At 47.5% G+C, this 19,884-nt stretch overlaps 4 protein-coding genes and 1 long non-coding RNA gene across 7 annotated transcripts; 4 read left to right on the forward strand and 1 right to left on the reverse strand.

Annotated features, from left to right (window-relative positions):
- The first annotated feature begins 66 nt into the window (after positions 1-66).
- LOC133508098 (ubiquinol-cytochrome-c reductase complex assembly factor 1) lies at positions 67-6,077 on the forward strand. Of its 2 annotated transcripts, XM_061833831.1 has the most exons (9): positions 75-1,386; positions 1,818-1,898; positions 3,154-3,261; positions 3,340-3,412; positions 3,515-3,572; positions 4,070-4,178; positions 4,676-4,753; positions 4,820-4,933; positions 5,728-6,077. In XM_061833831.1, the coding sequence occupies exons 1-9, from the start codon at positions 1,306-1,308 to the stop codon at positions 5,860-5,862; spliced, it is 837 nt and encodes a 278-aa protein (XP_061689815.1). In that variant the 5' UTR covers positions 75-1,305; the 3' UTR covers positions 5,863-6,077. The 2 variants fall into 2 exon arrangements, with proteins under 2 accessions (XP_061689816.1, XP_061689815.1); XM_061833832.1 differs by lacking the exon at positions 1,818-1,898 and having other exon boundaries at positions 67-1,386.
- Positions 6,078-7,206: 1,129 nt separating this feature from the next.
- On the forward strand, positions 7,207-10,946 carry dynlrb1 (dynein, light chain, roadblock-type 1). 2 transcript variants are annotated; one of them, XM_061833667.1, is made up of 5 exons: positions 7,261-7,353; positions 8,159-8,299; positions 8,382-8,457; positions 10,510-10,677; positions 10,748-10,946. In XM_061833667.1, exons 2-5 carry the CDS (start codon positions 8,297-8,299, stop codon positions 10,789-10,791), a joined length of 291 nt encoding a protein of 96 aa, XP_061689651.1. In that variant the 5' UTR covers positions 7,261-7,353; positions 8,159-8,296; the 3' UTR covers positions 10,792-10,946. The 2 variants fall into 2 exon arrangements, with proteins under 2 accessions (XP_061689650.1, XP_061689651.1); XM_061833666.1 differs by lacking the exon at positions 8,159-8,299 and having other exon boundaries at positions 7,207-7,353.
- A 504-nt stretch (positions 10,947-11,450) lies between these two features.
- On the forward strand, positions 11,451-14,150 carry map1lc3a (microtubule-associated protein 1 light chain 3 alpha). Its single transcript, XM_061833835.1, has 4 exons — positions 11,451-11,686; positions 11,899-11,954; positions 12,031-12,137; positions 13,359-14,150. Exons 1-4 carry the CDS (start codon positions 11,647-11,649, stop codon positions 13,537-13,539), a joined length of 384 nt encoding a protein of 127 aa, XP_061689819.1. The 5' UTR covers positions 11,451-11,646; the 3' UTR covers positions 13,540-14,150.
- A 131-nt stretch (positions 14,151-14,281) lies between these two features.
- Positions 14,282-17,513, reverse strand: eif6 (eukaryotic translation initiation factor 6). Its single transcript, XM_061833834.1, has 8 exons — positions 17,072-17,513; positions 16,757-16,937; positions 15,973-16,106; positions 15,821-15,906; positions 15,549-15,724; positions 15,296-15,472; positions 14,642-14,826; positions 14,282-14,575 (listed from the first exon to the last, which is right to left on the reverse strand). The coding sequence occupies exons 3-8, from the start codon at positions 16,077-16,079 to the stop codon at positions 14,566-14,568; spliced, it is 741 nt and encodes a 246-aa protein (XP_061689818.1). The 5' UTR covers positions 16,080-16,106; positions 16,757-16,937; positions 17,072-17,513; the 3' UTR covers positions 14,282-14,565.
- Positions 17,514-17,707: 194 nt separating this feature from the next.
- Positions 17,708-19,345, forward strand: LOC133508101 (uncharacterized). Its single transcript, XR_009796981.1, has 3 exons — positions 17,708-17,967; positions 18,783-18,870; positions 18,945-19,345. It is a non-coding gene; the product is annotated as an uncharacterized LOC133508101 (long non-coding RNA).
- The last annotated feature ends 539 nt before the right edge of the window (positions 19,346-19,884 follow it).

Raw genomic sequence — 19,884 nt, forward strand, 5'->3', positions numbered from 1 at the left:
ATTCCTCCAAGTGACGTCACTTTCCCGTCAAAACTTCCCTTTTCTTCTCCAAACATGTCGACGATCGCTTTCCATTCTTTTGTCTTGCGGTGTCGTGTTTGACGTGTGTTGTGATTCTTTGTAAATCACTTTTATTATTGCTAGTAATTAGAGTACCAATCCTTATTGTTTCCCAAAGTCAACGCTTGAGCAGGTGCAACACTAAATACAATTCAAATTATGCCAGCAACGTATCGAAAGCGAAATCCTCCTTTTCTCCTCGTACGCACACACCCGTGAGGAAGAGGAAGGTTTTTTTGTTTTTTTAGGAAGTTGTTCAATTTCGTGGCCACATTCAAAAAAAATTGTGACCACAAAATAGGTGCAGTGTACTGGTGAAATGCCATATTACTCAGCATTCCCAAGAACAATTTGGATGATATAAATAGTATTCGTGAGTATTTATGTCCTCAGATTATACCTAAATTGTGGCACAATGACACGACTGAGCTGTTTGGGGCCACAAAGTCAATGTATTTCCACTGTCACGCGTGGAGCTCATTAATTGTGTGATATTATTTTAGGTTGCGTGTGTGCGTTGAGGGTGCTGTATAGATCTGGTGGCTGGCAAAAAGAGGAAATACGAGCGAAGGTTCGAGACGAGAAAGTCATTCACATGTTCACCGCCATATGAATAAATAAATAAATAGCTGAATTATAAAATAAAAACGTGAAGAAAAGAATACACATAAGTGAAGCATGTATAAATAAAAATGTATAGATAAAAAAAACTAAAGGAACCACAAAGATAAAAAAAAGACAGACAAAAGAGCCAAAGAAAGAAATGAGGAACTTAATAGAAGGAATTAAAGCGGTGAAAGAAAATAAATGAATTCAGAACATCAAATACAAGTAAATAAAACAAAGTACAGAATGTTATGACTATTGTGCAGAAAGAAAGACAATGAAACAATAAGTGAAAAGAAAGTAAAGGAAGAAATACATCAAATAAATAGCAAGAGTTAAACCTCTTTTGAAAATCTAAAAAAAATAGAAAAGAAAGACAGACAGATAAAAAAAAGATAAATGACATTAGAAAAGAAAGAATCGAACGAAGAACAAGAAAGACAAAAATGTAACGAAAGACGTAAATGAGGTCAAGCGGAACATTGGTCGTGGTGTCTTTAGTTTCTGAACGGACCACTTCGCGCGCGGGACTCAATCGGTTGACATTGCAGCAGTTCGCTCCAGTTAGTTGCCGATCGACGCCAAGGTTGGCCCCCTCCCCGCTCCCTCACCCGGGGTTTCGGTGGAGCTGTGCGGGTCATGTGGGCCGTGTGGCTCGCCTCCCGGCGGCCGCTGCAGTCCGCCGTCAAAAGGGTCGGAACCGAACTCTTCCGACACAAGGTTAGCTACGTCTGCCTAGCCTAGCTTCGCTACGTAACCGGACTGGATTTCGTCAAGACACGGCAACGATTCATTTGTATGCCGCAAATGAGTTGAAATGACATTTGAGTGAATCTGCGATCATTTCAATCATCTAATTGCACGACGTTAACCCATTGGCAGTGAACGCTGGAAAAATAATGGTCATTTCTCATTGGCAAAAATGGTGAAAATATTCATCATATCCTCAAGATGAACGTACTATTTCTGATAGGTTTAAAAGTGGACTCTCTTAAAATTTTGCCTCTCGCATTCCCCGTGTGGAAAACGTTCCAACATTTTGATTCTGGCTGTCACAGAGCATCAAGTGTCCTCCTCAATTCAGTCTCCATTTGCCTTCAGCTTTTCGTTCTTTGTGTGTCTCCCCCCCCCGCCCGTCCGTCTGTCTGTAGGTCTCCCAGCAGGTGTCGGCCACCGGGAGGCCATGTGCCATGACAACAGCTTGCCAGCGGACGCTACACTTGGGCACACAGGTGTGTGGGTGTGTGTTTTGATCGGTAACGGGAAGCGAAAGTTGGAAAGGGATTCCAAATGCAAATGCGGATGCTCACGAATTTCACATTTCACGCACGCAGTCGTAAACGTTGTTCTCGCGTTCAAAAGGTTTGATGACCGGAGTGTTCGTCATTGGGCTGATTGCTCCCTTACTGTTATGGCAAAGTCGAACTCGCTGTCGTCGTCATGCACGTCGTACTGAAGCGGCTGCAGCTACCGCAGACAAAGTATTTGTATGTTTCTGACATACTTGGCGAATGGAGATAGGTTGGATTGAAAATGGCCGTCAAATGATCTATTTAGTCAGCGATGATTGATCGGCCTAATGCGCCTCAAATCCTTCTGCGTAAGACCGTGAAACCTTGTTTGTGTCTCCGCTCCTGTTCAGACTCGTGGAGTCGTGCGGTTTTTGACATTCTCTCATCTTCATTTCTTTTTTGGGTGGACCGACTGCCGGAGACAAATTCCTTCTGTGTTGTTTCATACTTGGCCATTAAAGCTGGTTCTGATCAAATCTGTCACGTCCACACTTCAAAAAGAGTCGTCTGTAACGGTCTTGGTGACGACACAGACACTGTATGTCATATTCAAGATGGAGCTGTCAAAATGAAAGCTATACTGCAGATGATTGAGGGAGGGACAGCCAAAGTTGGATGGTTTGGGCATGTTCAGAGGTGGGAGAGTCTGGAGAGAGAGAGTGAGAGAGTGTGTGTGTGTGGTGTGTGTGTGTGTGTGTGGTGTGGTGTGTGTGTGTGTGTGTGTGTGTTGATGGGTGTCGTGAGGGAGCACTTGAAGACTGGGTGTGAGAGAGGAAGATGCACCAGATAGGCTTAGATGGAAAAAGATGACACCTTGTGGTGCCCCCTCATCGGGACGAGCCCCAAGGAAAAGAAGAAGGGGTGCATATGATTATTGAAAAAGTGTTGGGTTAATCGTGTATCCATCCAGATTAGTCGCACGTGCCTTTTGACTGCGGATGGATCGCCGAAAGTCGGCCCACGTTAGTCATCAATGCCTCCGCCGGTGCAACAAAAGGTTGAGACTTCCTGTCAAATGAAGCTCATCTGCAGATAGTGCAGCGCTGATTTCTTTGCCTGCCTCAGGGGGAAGCACAAAGTTGCACGTTATTAAGTGCTGGATTTCTTCTGTCTCTTGCGGAAGCAATGAAAGGCAACAGCGCGTGCCCGTGTTGTGACTGTGCTCTGCGCGTGTTTGAACGTTTGTGCGTGTCAGGTGCACAATGTGAAGGAGACGCCGGCGCCCACGGAAGAGGAAGTTGGCGGTTTCACCAAGCTGGTTGAGGCCATGGGCTTCACCGGACCCCTCAAGTATAACAAATGGGTGAGGGGAGGTGGGGGGCACACGCAGCCTTTCGTCCACGGACGGATGAGCACGTCAACGTTTGTTTTTTGTGTGCAGAAAATCAAGATTGCGGCACTGCGCATGTACACGTGCTGCGTGGAGAGGATCAGCTACGACGACTTCTTCAGCAGTGGGTCCATTTTGTCCAATTGGAACGGCAAACAGGAAGTGGCTAACCGGCTCCCGCTCCTGCAGGCGGCGCTAATGTTGATTTTTGTCGCTTTTGTCTCAGGGTGCTCGCTGCCCGACACGCTCAACTCCTGGTTCCTCGTCGCACAGCTGCACGTGTGGTAAGACGTGCACGAGTGCTGCCACAAATGATTGTTTTGAAGTCCACAAGGAGTCACCATTTCTTTTAACCATTAGTTGACAAGTTTGTCTTAAGGCGCCCATCACTTAGCTTCCAGCTCCAACTGTTCAAGGCAGTTGTTGTTCTGAACCTGTTCAACCAATAATCGCTAACGATTTTGATCGTGGACACAATCGTGACCAGTCGGCTAATCCCGCCCACCGCCAATCTACGCCGGGTTTAGCAATCGCCGGCTCCTCCCGACACCGACGTATCTCTTTGCCTTCACCGACGGATATCCCGCTGTGGTGCTTTATCCTTCCCGCTGCTAATGGAAGCGCTCATGGAACATGCACTCATCTTTTACTCTCACATACACAAACGATGACCACGTACAGATGTGTGTGAGACACGTGAGGTGCTGTATGTCTCACACACACTGGCACAAAGTGGCGCTGTCTTATCATGTCGGATTACTGATGGTGTGTGGCCCGGCAGGATGTGCCTGGTGCGGATGCGCCAGGAGGGCCGCGCCGGCAAATACATGTGTCGCTACATCGTGCACTCCATGTGGGAGGACGTGGAGCAGCGCAGCAAAATCATGGGGGTGAGCCACGCTTCTTCCGCTTTTGACCTGGCTTAAACTATTCGGTTGTTGTGCCGGGAATCTGGCGTGTTCATTTTTTTTTGTTTGTTTGTTTTTACAAGACATTACTGGAATTTGTGATTTAAAAAAAAAAAAAACTCAAGTGTGAGGGACACTCTAAAAGCATCTACTGTTTGTTGTTATATGATAGATTCTCGTTTATTTTCCTCTCCCCCCCCTCCTGTCTCGGTTTTTCCCTCGAAGGGGGTCGCAATTCACAATTGAATTGGGATTCAACCATTTGATCAGCTTTCAATTCCCGAAGCGCTAAAAAAAATGGATGAAGTGGAATAAAATGAAAGGGAATTGGCACGCCCCCCCAGGGTCAATTGTGTGTTGTTTGATGCCACCCGGTGGATGGATGGATGCGTAAAGCATGAGCGCCACCATGGGGAGAACTCTACTAATGGCATTAAGAGGAGGAGGATGATGATGATGACGATGTTGTGTGGCTGCAGATCGACGCCATCCATCGAAAGGAAGCCCTCAAAGCCATGACTGAGACGTTCTACGCTGCCTTGTTTGGATACGACGAGGTGTGTGTGTGCGTGTGCGCGCGGGTGCGTGTGTGCACGCTGACATTTGTGTGCGGGTGTGCGTAGGGCATCCTGTCGGGTGACAGCATCCTGGCGGCCGCTTTGTGGAGAAACTTGTTCAACTGCCAGTGTGACGACCCCGCCCAGCTGGAGCTCCTGGTGGAGTACGTACGCAAGCAGGTGTGTGCGTGGGCGCGACAGCCACCATTCATATTTTGCAGCAGTAGCTTAGAGCACTCTCGGGAAGCGGACTCGCTGCTGGGCCTTTTTCAGCACCGCCGTGGTGCTATTTACAGTCCACTTGAGTTTGTCTGCGATGCGGACCCTCCCCACGCACTCCCCATTGGTGAGCGGTGGAACCGGGTCCGTGCCGTGCGAAAGTTGGAGCGAGTGCAATGCTCGTCTTCAATTGAGCGGTTGACATGGATATTTACATCCTGAGACCATCAATGGCGGTGAATGACAATGTTTTGAATGCTATTTCAATCAGAACTATGTTTGAACAAAACCTTTTTCAAAGAGGAATTAGAGTCGCGTTTATGGGATAAATGTGAGGAATTTGTAGCCGCTCGAGTCTGACACCAACTGAGGCACTAGAATATACATATTTTTTTACATTTACAAAATAAAAGCACAGAGTCATCACGCCGTCACCCTAAAAATGCCTGCAGTGTGGAGAATTGTCAAGCTGCTCAAGTCAACCACTTATTTTCACATTATTTGAATAAAACTCTTTCTGTGATGGTTGTTGCACGTTAAAATATATTTTCAAATCTTATTTTGTGTCTTCAGAAAGAAAGCAAATTACAAAAGAAAACACTGCGGGTCATTACCCCGTCCTTTCCTGTAAGTGAGGAGAAAAGAAAAACCTCAAAATGTGTGCATGAGGGGCGAATCTTAATTCTGAGCGATTCACATGCAAGTGGAAATGTCTAACCCAGCCGATGTGTGATTTTTCATTTGGTTGTTTTCAGATGCAGTTCATCGACACTTTGGACGGCGAAGACTTGCTCCTGACTGGCGAAGTCAAGTGGCGCCCTCTACTGGAGGAGAATGCTCAGAGCATCCTGAAAGTGGCCACGCCTACGTACAATGACGCAGGACTGTGACTTCCTTACTCCTGTCACCTTGTAGATGTCTCGTTTCCGGTATGCGCTTCCAGCCACGCGGGGGCGCCGTCGCTCTGATGTCTTTTTCTTCCCGAGTTGAGGATTTTTCCACATTTTGTCTTTCTTACCCTTCCTGAGGAATGTCTATGCATCAAGTCAAATAAAGAGCCCGAATGCCAATGGACCGGGGGTCCTACGGTTCCCTGAAAAATCAACCGCCGATGAGGTCGTGTCCGTTTTTTAAATCTAATGTTAGACAAGTTTGTTTAAATTGGGCACCGGGTGAGCTTCACATTTTTTCAGTTCTGTTAACATGAAAGATTTTTCATTCAACTTGGTAAACCAAAAAAGGCGAAGTGCAAAGGAAAGACAACACCGTGCCGAGCAAGAAACCTTGCATATTACCGAGGGCCCGATTTCCACGACACGTTAACTTTTTCCGAAGCACTATCATCATAACAGCAAAAAACTAAGCATTTATTTTTGTCATAAAAATGTAACATTTTAAGTCAATCACTTCAATACATTTTTGGAAATAAGAATTTGCAATGTGAAAATACATTTTAAATGCATTGTTCTTTTGTTGTCTCTGCCGCGTCCTATTTCAGACAGAAAATTGAAAAGTGTTTCCTCGCATTTGAAAATCAAATTCAATTTGCAGGGTTCTGTATTATGAAATTCATCCGAAATTTCACAGAAAATGTGTTTTCTTGCTTATCCACTGATGAGGTTTGGGAAAATATGGACTTTGCTTTATTTGGGGAAAAAAAAAAAATGTCTGCCTGTAAAGGTGAAGCAGAGAGTGAACAGTTAACAGCAACAGCCGTAAACAAAGCTTTGTTCAAGTGAATTAAGCTAATCAGAAAATAACAATCTTTAACAATGTCAGTGTAAAAGAGGCCCCGTCGCTCAGTGGTGAGAGCACTGGTTTGGTAAACCAGGGGTTGTGGGTTCGTATCCCACTGGGGCCTCCACTCCCTGTGAAGGGTTGCGTCAGGAAAGGGCATCCGGTGTAAAAATGGTGCCAAACGTGTATATGCGTTCATCTGAGATGATACGCTGTGGCGACCCCGAGAGGGACAAGCCGAAACAAACTTACTTTAGTGTAAATCTTTTTAACTTACCTGTGGAATGTTTTCTCACAGCCACCAAACTGGCAGGTCGGCGTGGCTGTTTTGGGAGTATCAAGATGGCGGACATCTGCTTTCGGCGACTTCAGCTTTCGTGGCCATTGAGAGCCATCCGGTCTTTTTTTTTTTTTTTTTTTAAATATCGGTGTTGATGTACCCTTCAGTAAGGCCATTTTTAAGTCGGATCAATTGACATGTAAAACGTTGGGTGAGACCAAGCGTGTGTTCCGTTTTTGGCCACCAGGGGGTGGGGGCGCGCTGTCACCAAAGACGAGAGAAAAAGAAGCCAAAGAATAAGTCCGAGCCGGAAGGCATTTCTTCCCAAATTTTCACTGTAATCTTCTTCAAGCGTTTCAAAATGGTAAGAAATGATGTGTAACAAAGATGAGCAGCTCAGATATTGCAACTTGTACGTTGATGTAATGAGCCCAGAGAATGTGATGTGTTGAAACGTTAGCGGAAAACGTTTTTTGTTGTTTGCTGCTCGGGCGTTGCCTGGTTTAGAACATTAGCATTCGACTGTGAGATCGGTTTTCTATATATTTTTATTTTTTATATTGCAGAGAACAGTTCGAAAAAAGGTTAGACGTGAGGAGATCCAAAGGTGACGTTTTTCACCAGCGAACGTCGAATCACGACTGCTGTTTGCTGATTGTTTTTCTTTTGACTCGTTAGTTGTCAAAATGACTTTATAGATAACATATTTATTTATCACCTGCTCATTAAAATAGACTAAATCATTAGATAGTGACGAGAATAAAAGTAGCCCGGTTTGTAAGAAGTGGTTCAGGACTAAGGATTTTGGGACGTTTTCCTCCTCAAATTGGCATTCAGAAATTAAATAATGGGAAATGTGACCAAAACCTAGACTCATTGATAACTTATGAAATGTATTTATGTGAACGCAATAAAGCTGCCATTCACAGTTTTGACAGATGCCCCAAAAGACAAAAATCGTTGAGTATGCAGCCCATTAGGTGGCAGTACATAAGGTAACACTTGTTCAAAGTTGGATGACAAATTCTTACTCCCCTTTGACTTTTTTTTTTTTTTTTTTGATGAGCAAAAACGTTAAACAGTGGCTTTGCTGAGAAACATGAAATCCAACAAAACTAAAAACTAACTTTTTTTTTTTTTTTTTTTTTTTACCCCAATGGGGATTCCAGATTTCTTTCCGGATCTGAATTTATCGGCGGCCGCTGAATCAACGCGCTAACATGATAATCCTAATTGAAATCAGTTGTTCCCATATGCGTACTAGTATGTACAGAAGATGCTTAGTGCTAAAGAAAAAGGAGTGAGGAATGGTAAAGGCACAAGATAAACCTGGATGAAATGCTACTTAATGTTGTGAAGAAGACGGGTAACAAAGTGTTGCTTGTCGCTTAGGCTGAAGTGGAGGAGACCCTCAAGAGAATTTTGGGCCAGAAAGGAGTCCAGGGCCTCATCATTGTCAACTCTGACGGTGAGATGCCAAAATTCCCATTCCCCGTCGACTGGCTGGGTTGAGATTTCCCCGTCGCAGACCTCGATTTCAAATTTCCGCCTCAGTTGTTGAGATTCCTGCCTGCAGTAGGAAAACGGGGAGGTAGGAAGGAGGGAGAGGTTGCCAAAGCCGGTGCCGTTCACTCCTTCACTTGTTAGATTGTGAGAATGCGGACTCCGGGTCTGTCACTCCAGAGTCCGCTCGAACATGATGATGCGTTGAGGGCACTATACGGGGAGGGGGTCATCGATACAAAACGCCCGCCAAAGGTCAATGGATCAATCCACCACAACTATTTTGGTGGTCGATGAATTATTAAAAAGTAAAGCTTGGCTTCAAAATGAAATTGTCCCAAATCCTCAGCATTTCAGCCTCTCAGCAGGAAATATTCTCTGATTTGTTTTGCACTCCATCGACGCGGAGGGATTGTCTTTTGTTTTTTTCCAAAATCATACATTTGCAAGCATCGGCTTTTATGATGGAAAAACACGGATTTTTCTGACGCGTTACGGACTAAACCGGGAACTGAATTGCTGTCGATTTCAAATTGTCCTTTATTCAAATAAAGGGATGAATATCTTAATAATAATAATTAAAAAAAAAATTGTGTCCAAATCATGAAAAAAAAAAAATCGCCAGCTTGAAACGGAGGAATGTTTTTTTTTTTTTTTTAGTTGCGTCTGACAGTTGTTGTTTTTTTTTTTTAAACTCATTTATGTGTGCGGAATCCAAAACTAATCTCAGTTTTTGAACCAAGGAACTCGCTACTGGCAGTTGAAGCCAAAGGTTTCCACGCACGCTGTGCAAAAAAAAAAAAAAAAAAAAACCACTTTGATTTGTTGTCTCAGTGTCTGAAGTCAAGCCGGACTGAGTTCAGTCAGGATGACCAAAATGATTTCATTAATGAGCGGGAGAGTTTTCTTCAAGGCCAAAAGATGTACGTGCAAAAAAAAAAAGTAGGATGTGTTTGAAGAGCACGGGGAACCCCAGACGACGAGGTCACGGCTTCGGAAGCTCCTGATAGGTTAACTCCAAGTACGAGATGGCGCCGACCGGTGTGGTAGTCTCCGGCACCAGCACGTTCTCCCTGGTACTGTTTCCGTTTGTGTGCGTTCCGGTCATCTCGGGGCTCAAGTACACGCTAATCGTCAGAGTCTTCTCTGGACTCCCCCCCCCCCCGAAAACTCTCCCCAATTTGCAGAATCTTTTTCGGGAGTTACTCGTCGGCGCGCTCTTCAGAGCCTCGCGTGCTAGAGGGAGAAAACTGTCGGAATGGCCGCGAGTTTTGTCTCGTATTGATCGGTAGCGCTTTCCCGACAGGAGGAGCCCGAAGACCCGATGGCCGGGATGCGGAGGGTCCGAAAGGATCCTGCCCGCTCTGGACCTAGTTGGCGTCGCGTGCGGGTCTTCAACAGCGGGTCACTCCAAAGCGCTCCCCTTGCACAATTGGCATCGCACTGGTGCGGAACGGCACAAAAACGGATAGAAGGCGCTCCGAACAAGTTTCACACAATGTGGGATGTCGACACCCACTTGATCGAAATGAAGAAGATTTTACATCTTGCACGACTCTTAGAAGGAATACTTGCGAAAGACAGAAATGTCTCTCTCTTGTTGCTCTGTTGCTTGTTCTGAACGTCGAAAAATTCCTTGCGTGTTTTTTGGCACTTGGCCAATAAAGCTGATTGTCTTCCCAATGGACGACGTACAGCGGGCTGCTCACGCTCACAAGTTTGAGAGAGTTCTCTCCATTCCCGCTGCGCTCGCTTTCCGTTTGCTTTCTGTTTATCGAGAGCGGCGACTGCACAGCGCAGACGAGTTGAGTCCCGTCGTCGTCGGACGGCGAGTCTTGCTCCGACTCTTGCTTCTCTGGAGGGGAAAGACAAAGGAGGGCAATTTTGGAAGCGCCATCCAAATCCGATCCAACAGATTGTTTTGTTTTTCCTCAGTGATTTAGCGGCAGCCGTCTTCACATTCCAGCAGCGGCACAAAAAAATGCCGGGTTTTCGCGTGAACCTTTGTTTGTGTCAGGAATCCCCATCCGCTCGACGCTGGATAACTCCAGCACGGTCCACTACGCGGGTCTGATCCACCAGCTGGTCCTGAAGGCTCGCAGCACCATCCGCGACATCGACCCCCTCAACGACCTCACCTTCCTGCGGCTGCGCTCCAAGAAGAACGAGATCATGATCGCGCCAGGTCAGGTCCGCCTCGCCGCCGTCGTCCCGCCGAGCGGTACTGACGTCACGTTTGCGTTGGCGCTTTACAGATAAGGACTACTTCATGATCGTCATTCAAAATCCATCCGACTGAAAGCCTTCTCGTTGATGGCGCTTTTATCGACTGGCTTTTCCTTTTTCCTCTTCTTCTTTTTCTTTTTCTTTTTTTTTTTTGGCCCACACGTGCATCCAGACACGACAAGCTCTTCATCTGCGTGAAAAATGGTTTCAATAAACATTTGCAACATCTTCACTGACTTCTTTATTACCATGTGGCACCCTGATGCTTCCATTTCTGTATTAATATTACACAAAAATGTCATGTTTTTTGTAACTTAATGAAAAGTGTTCCTGGTTGGGTGCCCCTCCCATCTTGAAAAAATTGGTGTGGTGGAACATGATAGTAGCGCTGAATTAAATAAAAAAACAAAACAAAACCATGCTATCCATCATTGTGCATATAATTCACATTTTAGAATGAAGCTTGTCGGCGTGCATCCCTCGTTAAACCTTTTTAAACATGCTAGTTGTTTACTTTTTGTGTGCAATGGACTTAGTTGAAGCATGAATGTTGTGGTGGCTCACAAGATGAAATATCCTTTATTAGTAGCTCGCTACCGTATGTGAATGTTGTTCATGATTGTGGTACTCGGAGCGCCAAGCAGTTTTGCAGCTTGAAGTTAGAGAACGACTTTACCGTTTGTAAACAAATATTTGGGTTTCGAAACTAAAATGGCGTCGCTGCCTTTTGCCTAGAGAAGGTGACGTCTTCAATAGTCACGTGGCTTTGGGACAAGAGAGAGAGAGAGAGAGAGAGATTTGTGTGCGCCGTCAGCATCGGCTTGTTTTGCCTTTTCATCCTCTCTCTGCTTTCTCCGCGCAAGTCTCCAAAGTGTGAAAGTTCCAACGCCTTTTTTCGTCAATTTGAACGTGAAGTGTCGTCCGCAAGATGCCGTCCGACAGAGCCTTCAAGCAAAGGAGGACTTTCGGTAAGAAGAAGAAGAAGCGCAGCTAACAGGCTAACGAGCTAAGGAGCTATGTTGACAACAGTGCGGCTCCGTCCCTCTTAGTCGCTCGCAGCCCATTTCAAGTTAAAAAAAAAAAAAAAAAAAGACGTAAACTGTCAAAGTACAAGCTGAAATGTGACCTCACCACACCTGACAAGATTCAAAAGTGTTTACTTTGAATTGTCTTTGAACAGCTGAACGCTGCAAAGAAGTCCAGCAGATCCGACAACAACATCCCAACAAGATCCCCGTATGTACCGGACACACTGACACACAAGATACCTGTTTTTGGTTTTTGTATACGCAGACGCGTGTTTGTGTGTCAGGTGATCATGGAGCGTTACAAGGGTGAGAAACAACTTCCGGTTCTGGACAAGACCAAGTTCCTGGTCCCGGACCACGTCAATATGAGCGAGCTCGTCAAGATCATCAGGTGTACATCGGCTCTGTTGACACGATTGCGATCCACGTTATTGTCGGCTTGGGTTAGCTTAGCTGGGAATTTTTTGCTTTTCATTTGATTGATTGCGGGGGCGGCACGGTGGGATCCCAGTTTTGAGGACTGAGGTTCAATTCCGGACCCGCCTGTGTGGAGTTTGCATGTTCTCCCCGTGCCAGCGGGCGTGGCTTTTCCCTAAAACGTGCAACGCTAATTGGAGACTCTAAATTGCCCCGTCGGTGTGATTGCGAGTGCGGCTGTTTGTCTCCATGTGCCCTGGGATTGGCTGGCGACCAGTTCAGGGTGTATCCCGCCCCCTGCCACAGCTGGGATGGGCTCCAGCACTCCCCGCGAACCTCGGCAAAGAAAACGGGCGGATGGACGATTGATTGCGGCAGAGCCTCACGTCTGCTCAGTGACGACGACAAACGGCCGTCTGTCTCCTCCACCTGTGCCCTGCGATTGAATGGCGACCAAACCGGGGCGTTCCGTTGCTCGAGAGGGGGCCGAAGTAACACCGGTGCGACTTGGTCCATTCTTCCAGAAACACTGGTCTGTTAGAATCACATGCATCCATTTTCCAAACTGCGTATCCTCACGGGGGTTGTGGGTGTGCTGCCTCTGGGTGAGGCGTGAGGTACGCCCTGAACTGGTTGCCTGCCGTCAGGAGGGCACCTCGAAACAAACGACCGTTCGCAATCCTCGCCACGCCGAAGAGGCTTCAATTCATCTGCCACGCATGATCTGAGGATGCAGGCTGGCGTATGACGACGACACGCACGCCAGGTTGGACGCGAAAGATGGAGAAAAGGATCTCTCCGGGTTGGCCAGCAGGTAAGGCTGATTAAGGACAGTCGTGAAAGAACACTTTGAGAAGGGGATGAATGAAGAAAATGGGAGAGGAGAAGAGGCAAGTGGGAAGCACCAGGAAGTGGTCATAATCGGGAAGGGGGAAGTTCCAAAGGCACTCCTTCCGGAAGCGTTTTGGGGAGTTTTCAACAGAATACTGGCAGGTGAGACAAGAGTTGCTGAAGTTTGAAATACAAAGATAGTCAGTCTGCTTTCGTCAGGGGCTTCTTGCAACATTTCCTGCTGAGTGTCTGAAATCGGAGGATTCGGACCGTTTCGATGAATCGCTCATCAATTGTTGCACTTTGGGGTTGACTGTAAATTACACCGGTGAGTTACGTAACTTTGAGGTCTCCCCCCGCCCAGGCGCCGTCTTCAGCTGAACCCCACCCAGGCCTTCTTCCTGCTGGTCAACCAGCACAGTTTGGTTTCCGTGGCGACGTCCATCTCGGAGATCTACGAGCAGGAGCGCGACGAGGACGGCTTCCTGTACCTGACGTACGCGTCGCAGGAGACCTTCGGCTGCGCGGGCTTGCCCATTCTCTAGTTTGCTCGGAGCAATCTTTTACTTTGAAGGGTTGGCGGAAAGCATCCGGCGCGGCAGCTGGACGCCGTTTGTTGACGTCCGTCTACTTTCGTTTGCCCATCTCACTAAAAGTAGACGTAGGCTATGATGAGCTTATCCTATTTTTTTGGTCAACTTGTAATGTTTGCAGTTGCAGCAGCAGTTGTAAACCTGATGTTATTAATTAGCATGAATACTCATAGGCACGTGCAATCTTGACGACATTTACTATCGGGCTAAGTAGCCCACTTCCGAGTGACGTACGAACATCAGAAGGTCACGCCAACCCGCACCAGTCAAAAGGTGAAGCCAAACGGTTTGAGCCTCTTTTGTCCTCTGCTTAACTTGGAAGTCAATTGAAGCAAACGCCAGGTCGGAAGCGCTTTTCACTTGCCGGCGTTCATGCAAACAGGAAGCGGTGAGGCAGGCCACTTCCTGTAGGACAAACCAGCACCTTGGGCTCCGCAAGCGTAAAACGTCGGACGCTCCCGGTAGGAACACTACAGACCTTTGACTTGATGTTTTTATTTCATGATTGAAATTGATGTGAGGTGAAGTTGTATTTAAATGTAAATAAGATCAACTTGAAAAGATTTGTCGGCACATTTTTGAAATCTCAAAAAGCCTTTGCGGAGGTTTTGCCGGTCATTTCGAGTCAGATGAAAAGAAAAACCTTCAGTCGGAAAATTCACTTGAGGGAGGCAAAGATAGAGCAACAAATTTGAAAAAAACACGTTTAATTGAGGTTGTGATGACATCACAGCACGTTAGGCCCGTGAGTTTGGCGGCGGCGGCTCTTCACGCGCCCGCTGAACAAAAGGACCCAAAAAGAGTTTTGTGACGCACTGGAACAAAAGTCGGGGGATGCAGCCCGATTGGACAAACAAACTTCTCGCTTCCTGCGGCCTCGCCCCTTAGTGGTCAGCTGAGGCGGCGTTTGGGCCCCATCTTTTCTGTCCTGAGGCGCGGCCCAAAGATGTCGATGTTGACGTGCGACGGGCGGTCCTCTTAAGCCATGCTGAATACACAAAGGTCACATCAACGTTAGCCAAGCGTCACGGTGCACGCGGGCGAGAGCGCCGACCTGTCGATGAGCGAGTCCCTCATGCTGGTGGTGATGGCGGCGGGTTGCGCGGCGTCTCCCAGCCTGAAGACGCTCTCGATGACGGACATCTCGGTGCTGGTCGTGTCCAGGCCGCAGAAGGCGCACCAGTCGTTCACCACCATACCCCCCGCAATCACCTCGCTGCCCCGGTTCACCGTGCCGGTCTGCGTGTGCGCACACCAATGTTAACGCTGGCCAGAGCTCGAATCGCAACGTCAATTATTCGAGGGACTCTATAGAGCGCTACAGTCACCGTAGCGGCCACCTACGTCGACGCACACGCCCGGTCATCATGCAGCGGCACGTGTCACGGAGACGCAATTCTTACTTGACGGGGCGCGCGTGATAACAGCCAATCGGAGGTGTCATTTTACGACCGGACTTTTGGCGGGACGATACGAGCCGCGCCTCCTCGGCTCGCTCTCCCTGTAGCGAGACCGTGTCGCCGGGGCGAGGACGAGAGCGTCGGAGGTCGTGCGGCGCCATCTCCAAAGTAATGTAAAGTACGTGTGCGCCCTCAAAAGCAGACAACACCGTCCTAATTCATCAGAAGAATCCAGAACTGGCCAACGTCGCCGCTGTGTCAAAAACGCCATTTGTTCCTCGTCGGCCGAGGGGGGCGAGCGCACTCACCACCAGGGGGACCTGCAGGAGCGAGGACAGCTCGTCCTGGTCTTCGATGGACGTTTTCGGGTGCACCAGACCGCCCTGGTTGCTGAAAGCGCAGTACGAGCCCACCAGGACCTGATCGGCCACCGTGTGGCGGAACACCTCCACCTTCAGGGTGTCGCTCAGAACCTCCTCCGTCTCCTGTGAGGGGGGGGGGACAGCAAATCCGTCACCCGAAAGCGCACGCGCGGGCGTCGGTGCGCGCGCTCCGGCCGACCCTGTCCAGGTCCGGATGGACGAGCGCCACGTAGTCGTTGCAGGCGATGACGTTCCCGAGCGCCGACAGACGTTCTTCCACTCGCTGGATGCTCACGGAAGAAGGGAGCGAGTTTCGGATGTGCTGCAGTTCCTGGTCTGTCGTGTTGCTGGGAACCAGCAGCCCGTGGCGGTTGCCTAAGAACGAGCACGCCGGCAAATCAGGAAGAGCGCCGGGCGCCCGGCCGCTCGTTCTCGCGACGGGAAATGAGGCCGAGCGGCACCCGGACTCACCCACACACATGCGTCCGATGATGCGGCAACCGGCGATGGAGGCGTGGACCACTGGGATGCTCTCGGACAACTCTCCTTCAAACACGCTGAGGAATGACACAAAGGGCGTCGGTGACATCGTCGCCGGACGTCGTGACGTCACCCGGCCTCACCTGTAGAAGTTTTCCGCACTGCCGATGGCGACCAGGCAGTACGTGTTGGTGAGCTTAGCAAAGCAGCCGATCTCATTGTTGTTCTCAAAGGCAGCTCTCACGGCCATGATGTCACTGGGAGCTCCAAAAACAGCCTGGCAGTCAAAAGTTTGTTTACATTCACAGTCAACCGTCGGTCCGCAAGCTATTCCGCCATGGGTAGGCACACGTATCGGCTGTGTACATTTGGAGGCGAGCCCTCTTGCGTGATTCCAAAAGATCATTTACATACTGGCTGAAGAATAATGGTCCTAATATTGACCCCTGAGGGATTCCTGTTTTAAGTGGAAAGATGACTTGTTGCTATTGACTCATAGTGCATGCAATTTTTTCACAGCCAAAGTTGAATTTTGACACTTTAGATGGGGAAAAAAATGCTTTAGATTGTTTAAGGTTTATTTTTTAAGGTCAGGAAAGTGTGCTTCAGTTGTCTTTCTAAGATTTTTTTTTTTTTTTTTTGGAGCAGAAAATTTGCACTCATCACAGAAAAAAAACATGTTTAAAGCCATTGAATGTAACGATTAAGCTGTTTTTTTATAATGATTTAAAGTAATCATTTTACTTTAAATTTGATACAGAACACAAGAGAAAGAAAAGGAGGCTCGGCGATAGCATCTTAGCTAACCAGCTAGTTAAGTTAGCAACCTGACGAGTTGGTCGTTTTAAGCCAGGGATGTCGCACATTAATTGAAACCGGACACATCAGGTCTTGTATGGTAGGGTTAAAAATGAATATGAGCAATACCTGACGGAGACGATGTCTTCTTTTTCTGCTTTCGCCGCGCGCGTGCAATTCGGCTGCCTCACGTGTTCACTTCCGCTATGCGTGTACGTGATTACGTCATGTACTCCAGTGGCGTTACGTTCAAGAACGAGCTGGTCTTAGGACAGAATCTTTATAATGAACGAACTGAACGGAATCAGTTCTGAAATGATTCGGAAATAAAACGGAAAGGGAACTGTCAGTCACTTCTGAATATTCGGCGAACAACCAATGAGCTACAATCAAGCGCGCTGGCCGGGCGAAGCTGATTTGCAATTCGCCAGCGATGTCACTCACTTCTGTGAACGACCAATGAGCAGCCAGCGTCAGGCGGCGCGCTGCAGGAAGAGGAAGAAGAAGAGGAAGAGGAAGGGACTCGAGTCAACTGAGTGGCTGGCTCTAATGACGACGATAGGTTCACTCAACGTCTGTACTGAGGAACGACAACGTGAAGCGAGTTGCCAACGACGACATCAGCGAAAAGACTGAAGAGCCGTGGCGCTAAAGTCATTCATCGCCACCCCAAGCGGGACAATAAACGGGTGAAGGGCGGCGCCTACAGGCGATGGAACGCCACGGCACACGAGAATCTTTCTCACGCCAAAATATGAACGGGACAAAAACACAAAGCAGTCTTTTCCACCCTGGAATGAAGATCGCTGCAAACTTGAATGTGTGATGTTGCCCCCAATCAGATGAGATGGGCGCCAGCAGTCAGAGGAAGCGAGCAAATCTTAATACAGAGCCTAAAACTCAAATACCTTCAACTTTGGCTGCTCTGTGGTTTGTTTGTTTGGGTTTTTTTTTTTTTAATCTTCAAAGACGTTGGATATTTTCCGTTTGACTTTCCGTCAGCAACGCTCTCGATGACGTCAGTTTGGAATCCGAAGGAAGCTTCCTTTTCCCTGTCCTTGACCCTGCGATGTCAAGGAAACATGGCCTCAAGTTTCCAAGATTGGACTACGAGCGATCAAATTTTTCACGACTTGTAAATAGTTTTTCCTCATTTGAAAAAAAAAAAAAAACCAACATCCCAGCCATCTATTGTCTTGCGAAGAGCCATGGAGCGGCATCTTGATAAATGGCAACGTTCTCGTCACTCAGCTGCACGTGACAAGAAGGCCTCATTGGGAAGGGTTGAGCAACGTTTGTGATGTTCCCACAAAAGAAGAAAAAAGAAAGATGCCTTCTTGGTAAGATTTGTCACTTTGCAATAATCTGGGTTCAATTCCTGCGCAGCGATGGTGTAGATATGTCCCCTCCAATGACGCCATGTTTTGTGTCATCACAGGCGATAGGTCAAGCGTGAAGTTTTTTTTCTATCGCTAATTTATCCGATTGGTCTAAGGCTGGCAGTGACGTCATTGGAAACCTATCCACTAACCGGTGACCAGTTCAGGGCGGAATTCATCTTCTCCCCTCCACTGCCAAAGTAAACTGAGATAGGCTCCACCATCTCACGACCCTTGTGAGGATAAGATGCTTGTAAAATGGATGGATGGATTTTCATCCCGTTTACATTGCGACAGTAAAGGTGGAGGAGAGGTCTTTTTAATTATTTTTATTTTCTTTGAACGACTTGATTAGAGAGCAGGAAGTCCCGATCACATGTAAAAAATATATTTTTACCCCCTCCCCCCCACCTTAATATTTGCGTCTCGATATAAATATACGTTTTTTTTCGTTGACAAAACTAACGTAGAAGAAAAGCAAGTTCGGAATGAATTTTGTCGTTGCGTTGCCTTCGACCTCTCCAATATGGCCGCCACGTAGGCACATCGGTCAGTCCGGCGTCCGCAGCGCGCTGGCATAACTCGTCGATTTGACGTCAGTGTTCAGGGTGCATCTAAGCGACGCTATCTGTGGAGCAAGCCGGAATCTTGGCTTGGAAACGAGAAAAATCTCCTCGCATTTGAAGGCGCAAGTGCAACTTTTTCTTACGTACATATCCTAGTACCGTGTTAATGTGTGTAAATATTCCTGAGATGTGACGATGCATCATGTTCAGGAGTGAAGGAAGATGGGAGGACAGCAAAGTATGCAAGGACGCCAACAACAACAAGACGCGCCCCCAGCCGACATTCCACAATTGCAAGGTCACGTCATTCTGTGTACCGTAAACAAGTTGATGTTGTTGTTGTATTGACGTGTGTCCTGGCCCCTCCCACAGAGCGTGGAGGAGAGCTGCCGCAGTGCATGATGGGAAACAGGAAGGTAGACGACATGCGCTACCTGATCTCGTGTACCAACTGGTACTGATGGTGATGCGTTCAGGGGCCCTCCGGGTGGTGGCGACCAGTGCGCTGACATACTTCCACGAAATGCAACGAAAATAAAAAACAAACCAATACAATATTGCTGAATAATAATCCATTATAGCAATATTAATAACCTCTAGCAAAGTCCAGATTGGATAAGCACAACATTAGCGATCGCTGTGGCGGTCATGTGAAGTCAGATTTTTTTTTTTTAAATAAATCGATCAACGTCGGACTTTATTGAAGTGAAAGTAGAAAATCAATGTTGAATTGAACTGTTTGTGTAATAAAAACCGTCAAGTGTCGCTTAACCGGTCTGAAAAAAATGTCAGCCCATTTTACGGCTAGAGAGCTGTGGGCGTGTCCTCTGAGTGCCCTGAAACCCCGCCCCCTCAGCTGTCACTCAAATATGTTTGTCATTCCAGAATGTTCCTCAAAGACACTCGCAGCTCTGTGACTTGATGAACCTGTTTGACAAACATGCCCGACGAGAAGTTTCTCATTGATTTTTGTCAGCTGCAGCTTTCTGCTCGGCTCCAATTGCGCCGCCGTCACTGAGTCCGGGAATCGGCCCGTTCTTTTTCTTCTTGACTCATCCCGCATGCAAGGATTTGTTTGACGTGGGAAATATGAAACAGGTGTAACGCTTGTGTTTTTCCAGCATGTTGGGGAATCAAAGTGACTCTGACACGCCACAGGATCGTTCGAACGGACAATCCGTTATCCTTTGAACACGAGATGGCAATCGGGGGCCGTTTATCGGAGGGGTTGATAAGATCCTAATTGACAGCGTTGACACTTGGTGTCCAGGTTTCATGGATAACAACTTGGACTCTTTGCGGGATGGTTTGT

Source organism: Syngnathoides biaculeatus, chromosome 10 (assembly GCF_019802595.1).
Source record: "Syngnathoides biaculeatus isolate LvHL_M chromosome 10, ASM1980259v1, whole genome shotgun sequence".
Lineage (NCBI taxonomy): Eukaryota > Metazoa > Chordata > Actinopteri > Syngnathiformes > Syngnathidae > Syngnathoides > Syngnathoides biaculeatus.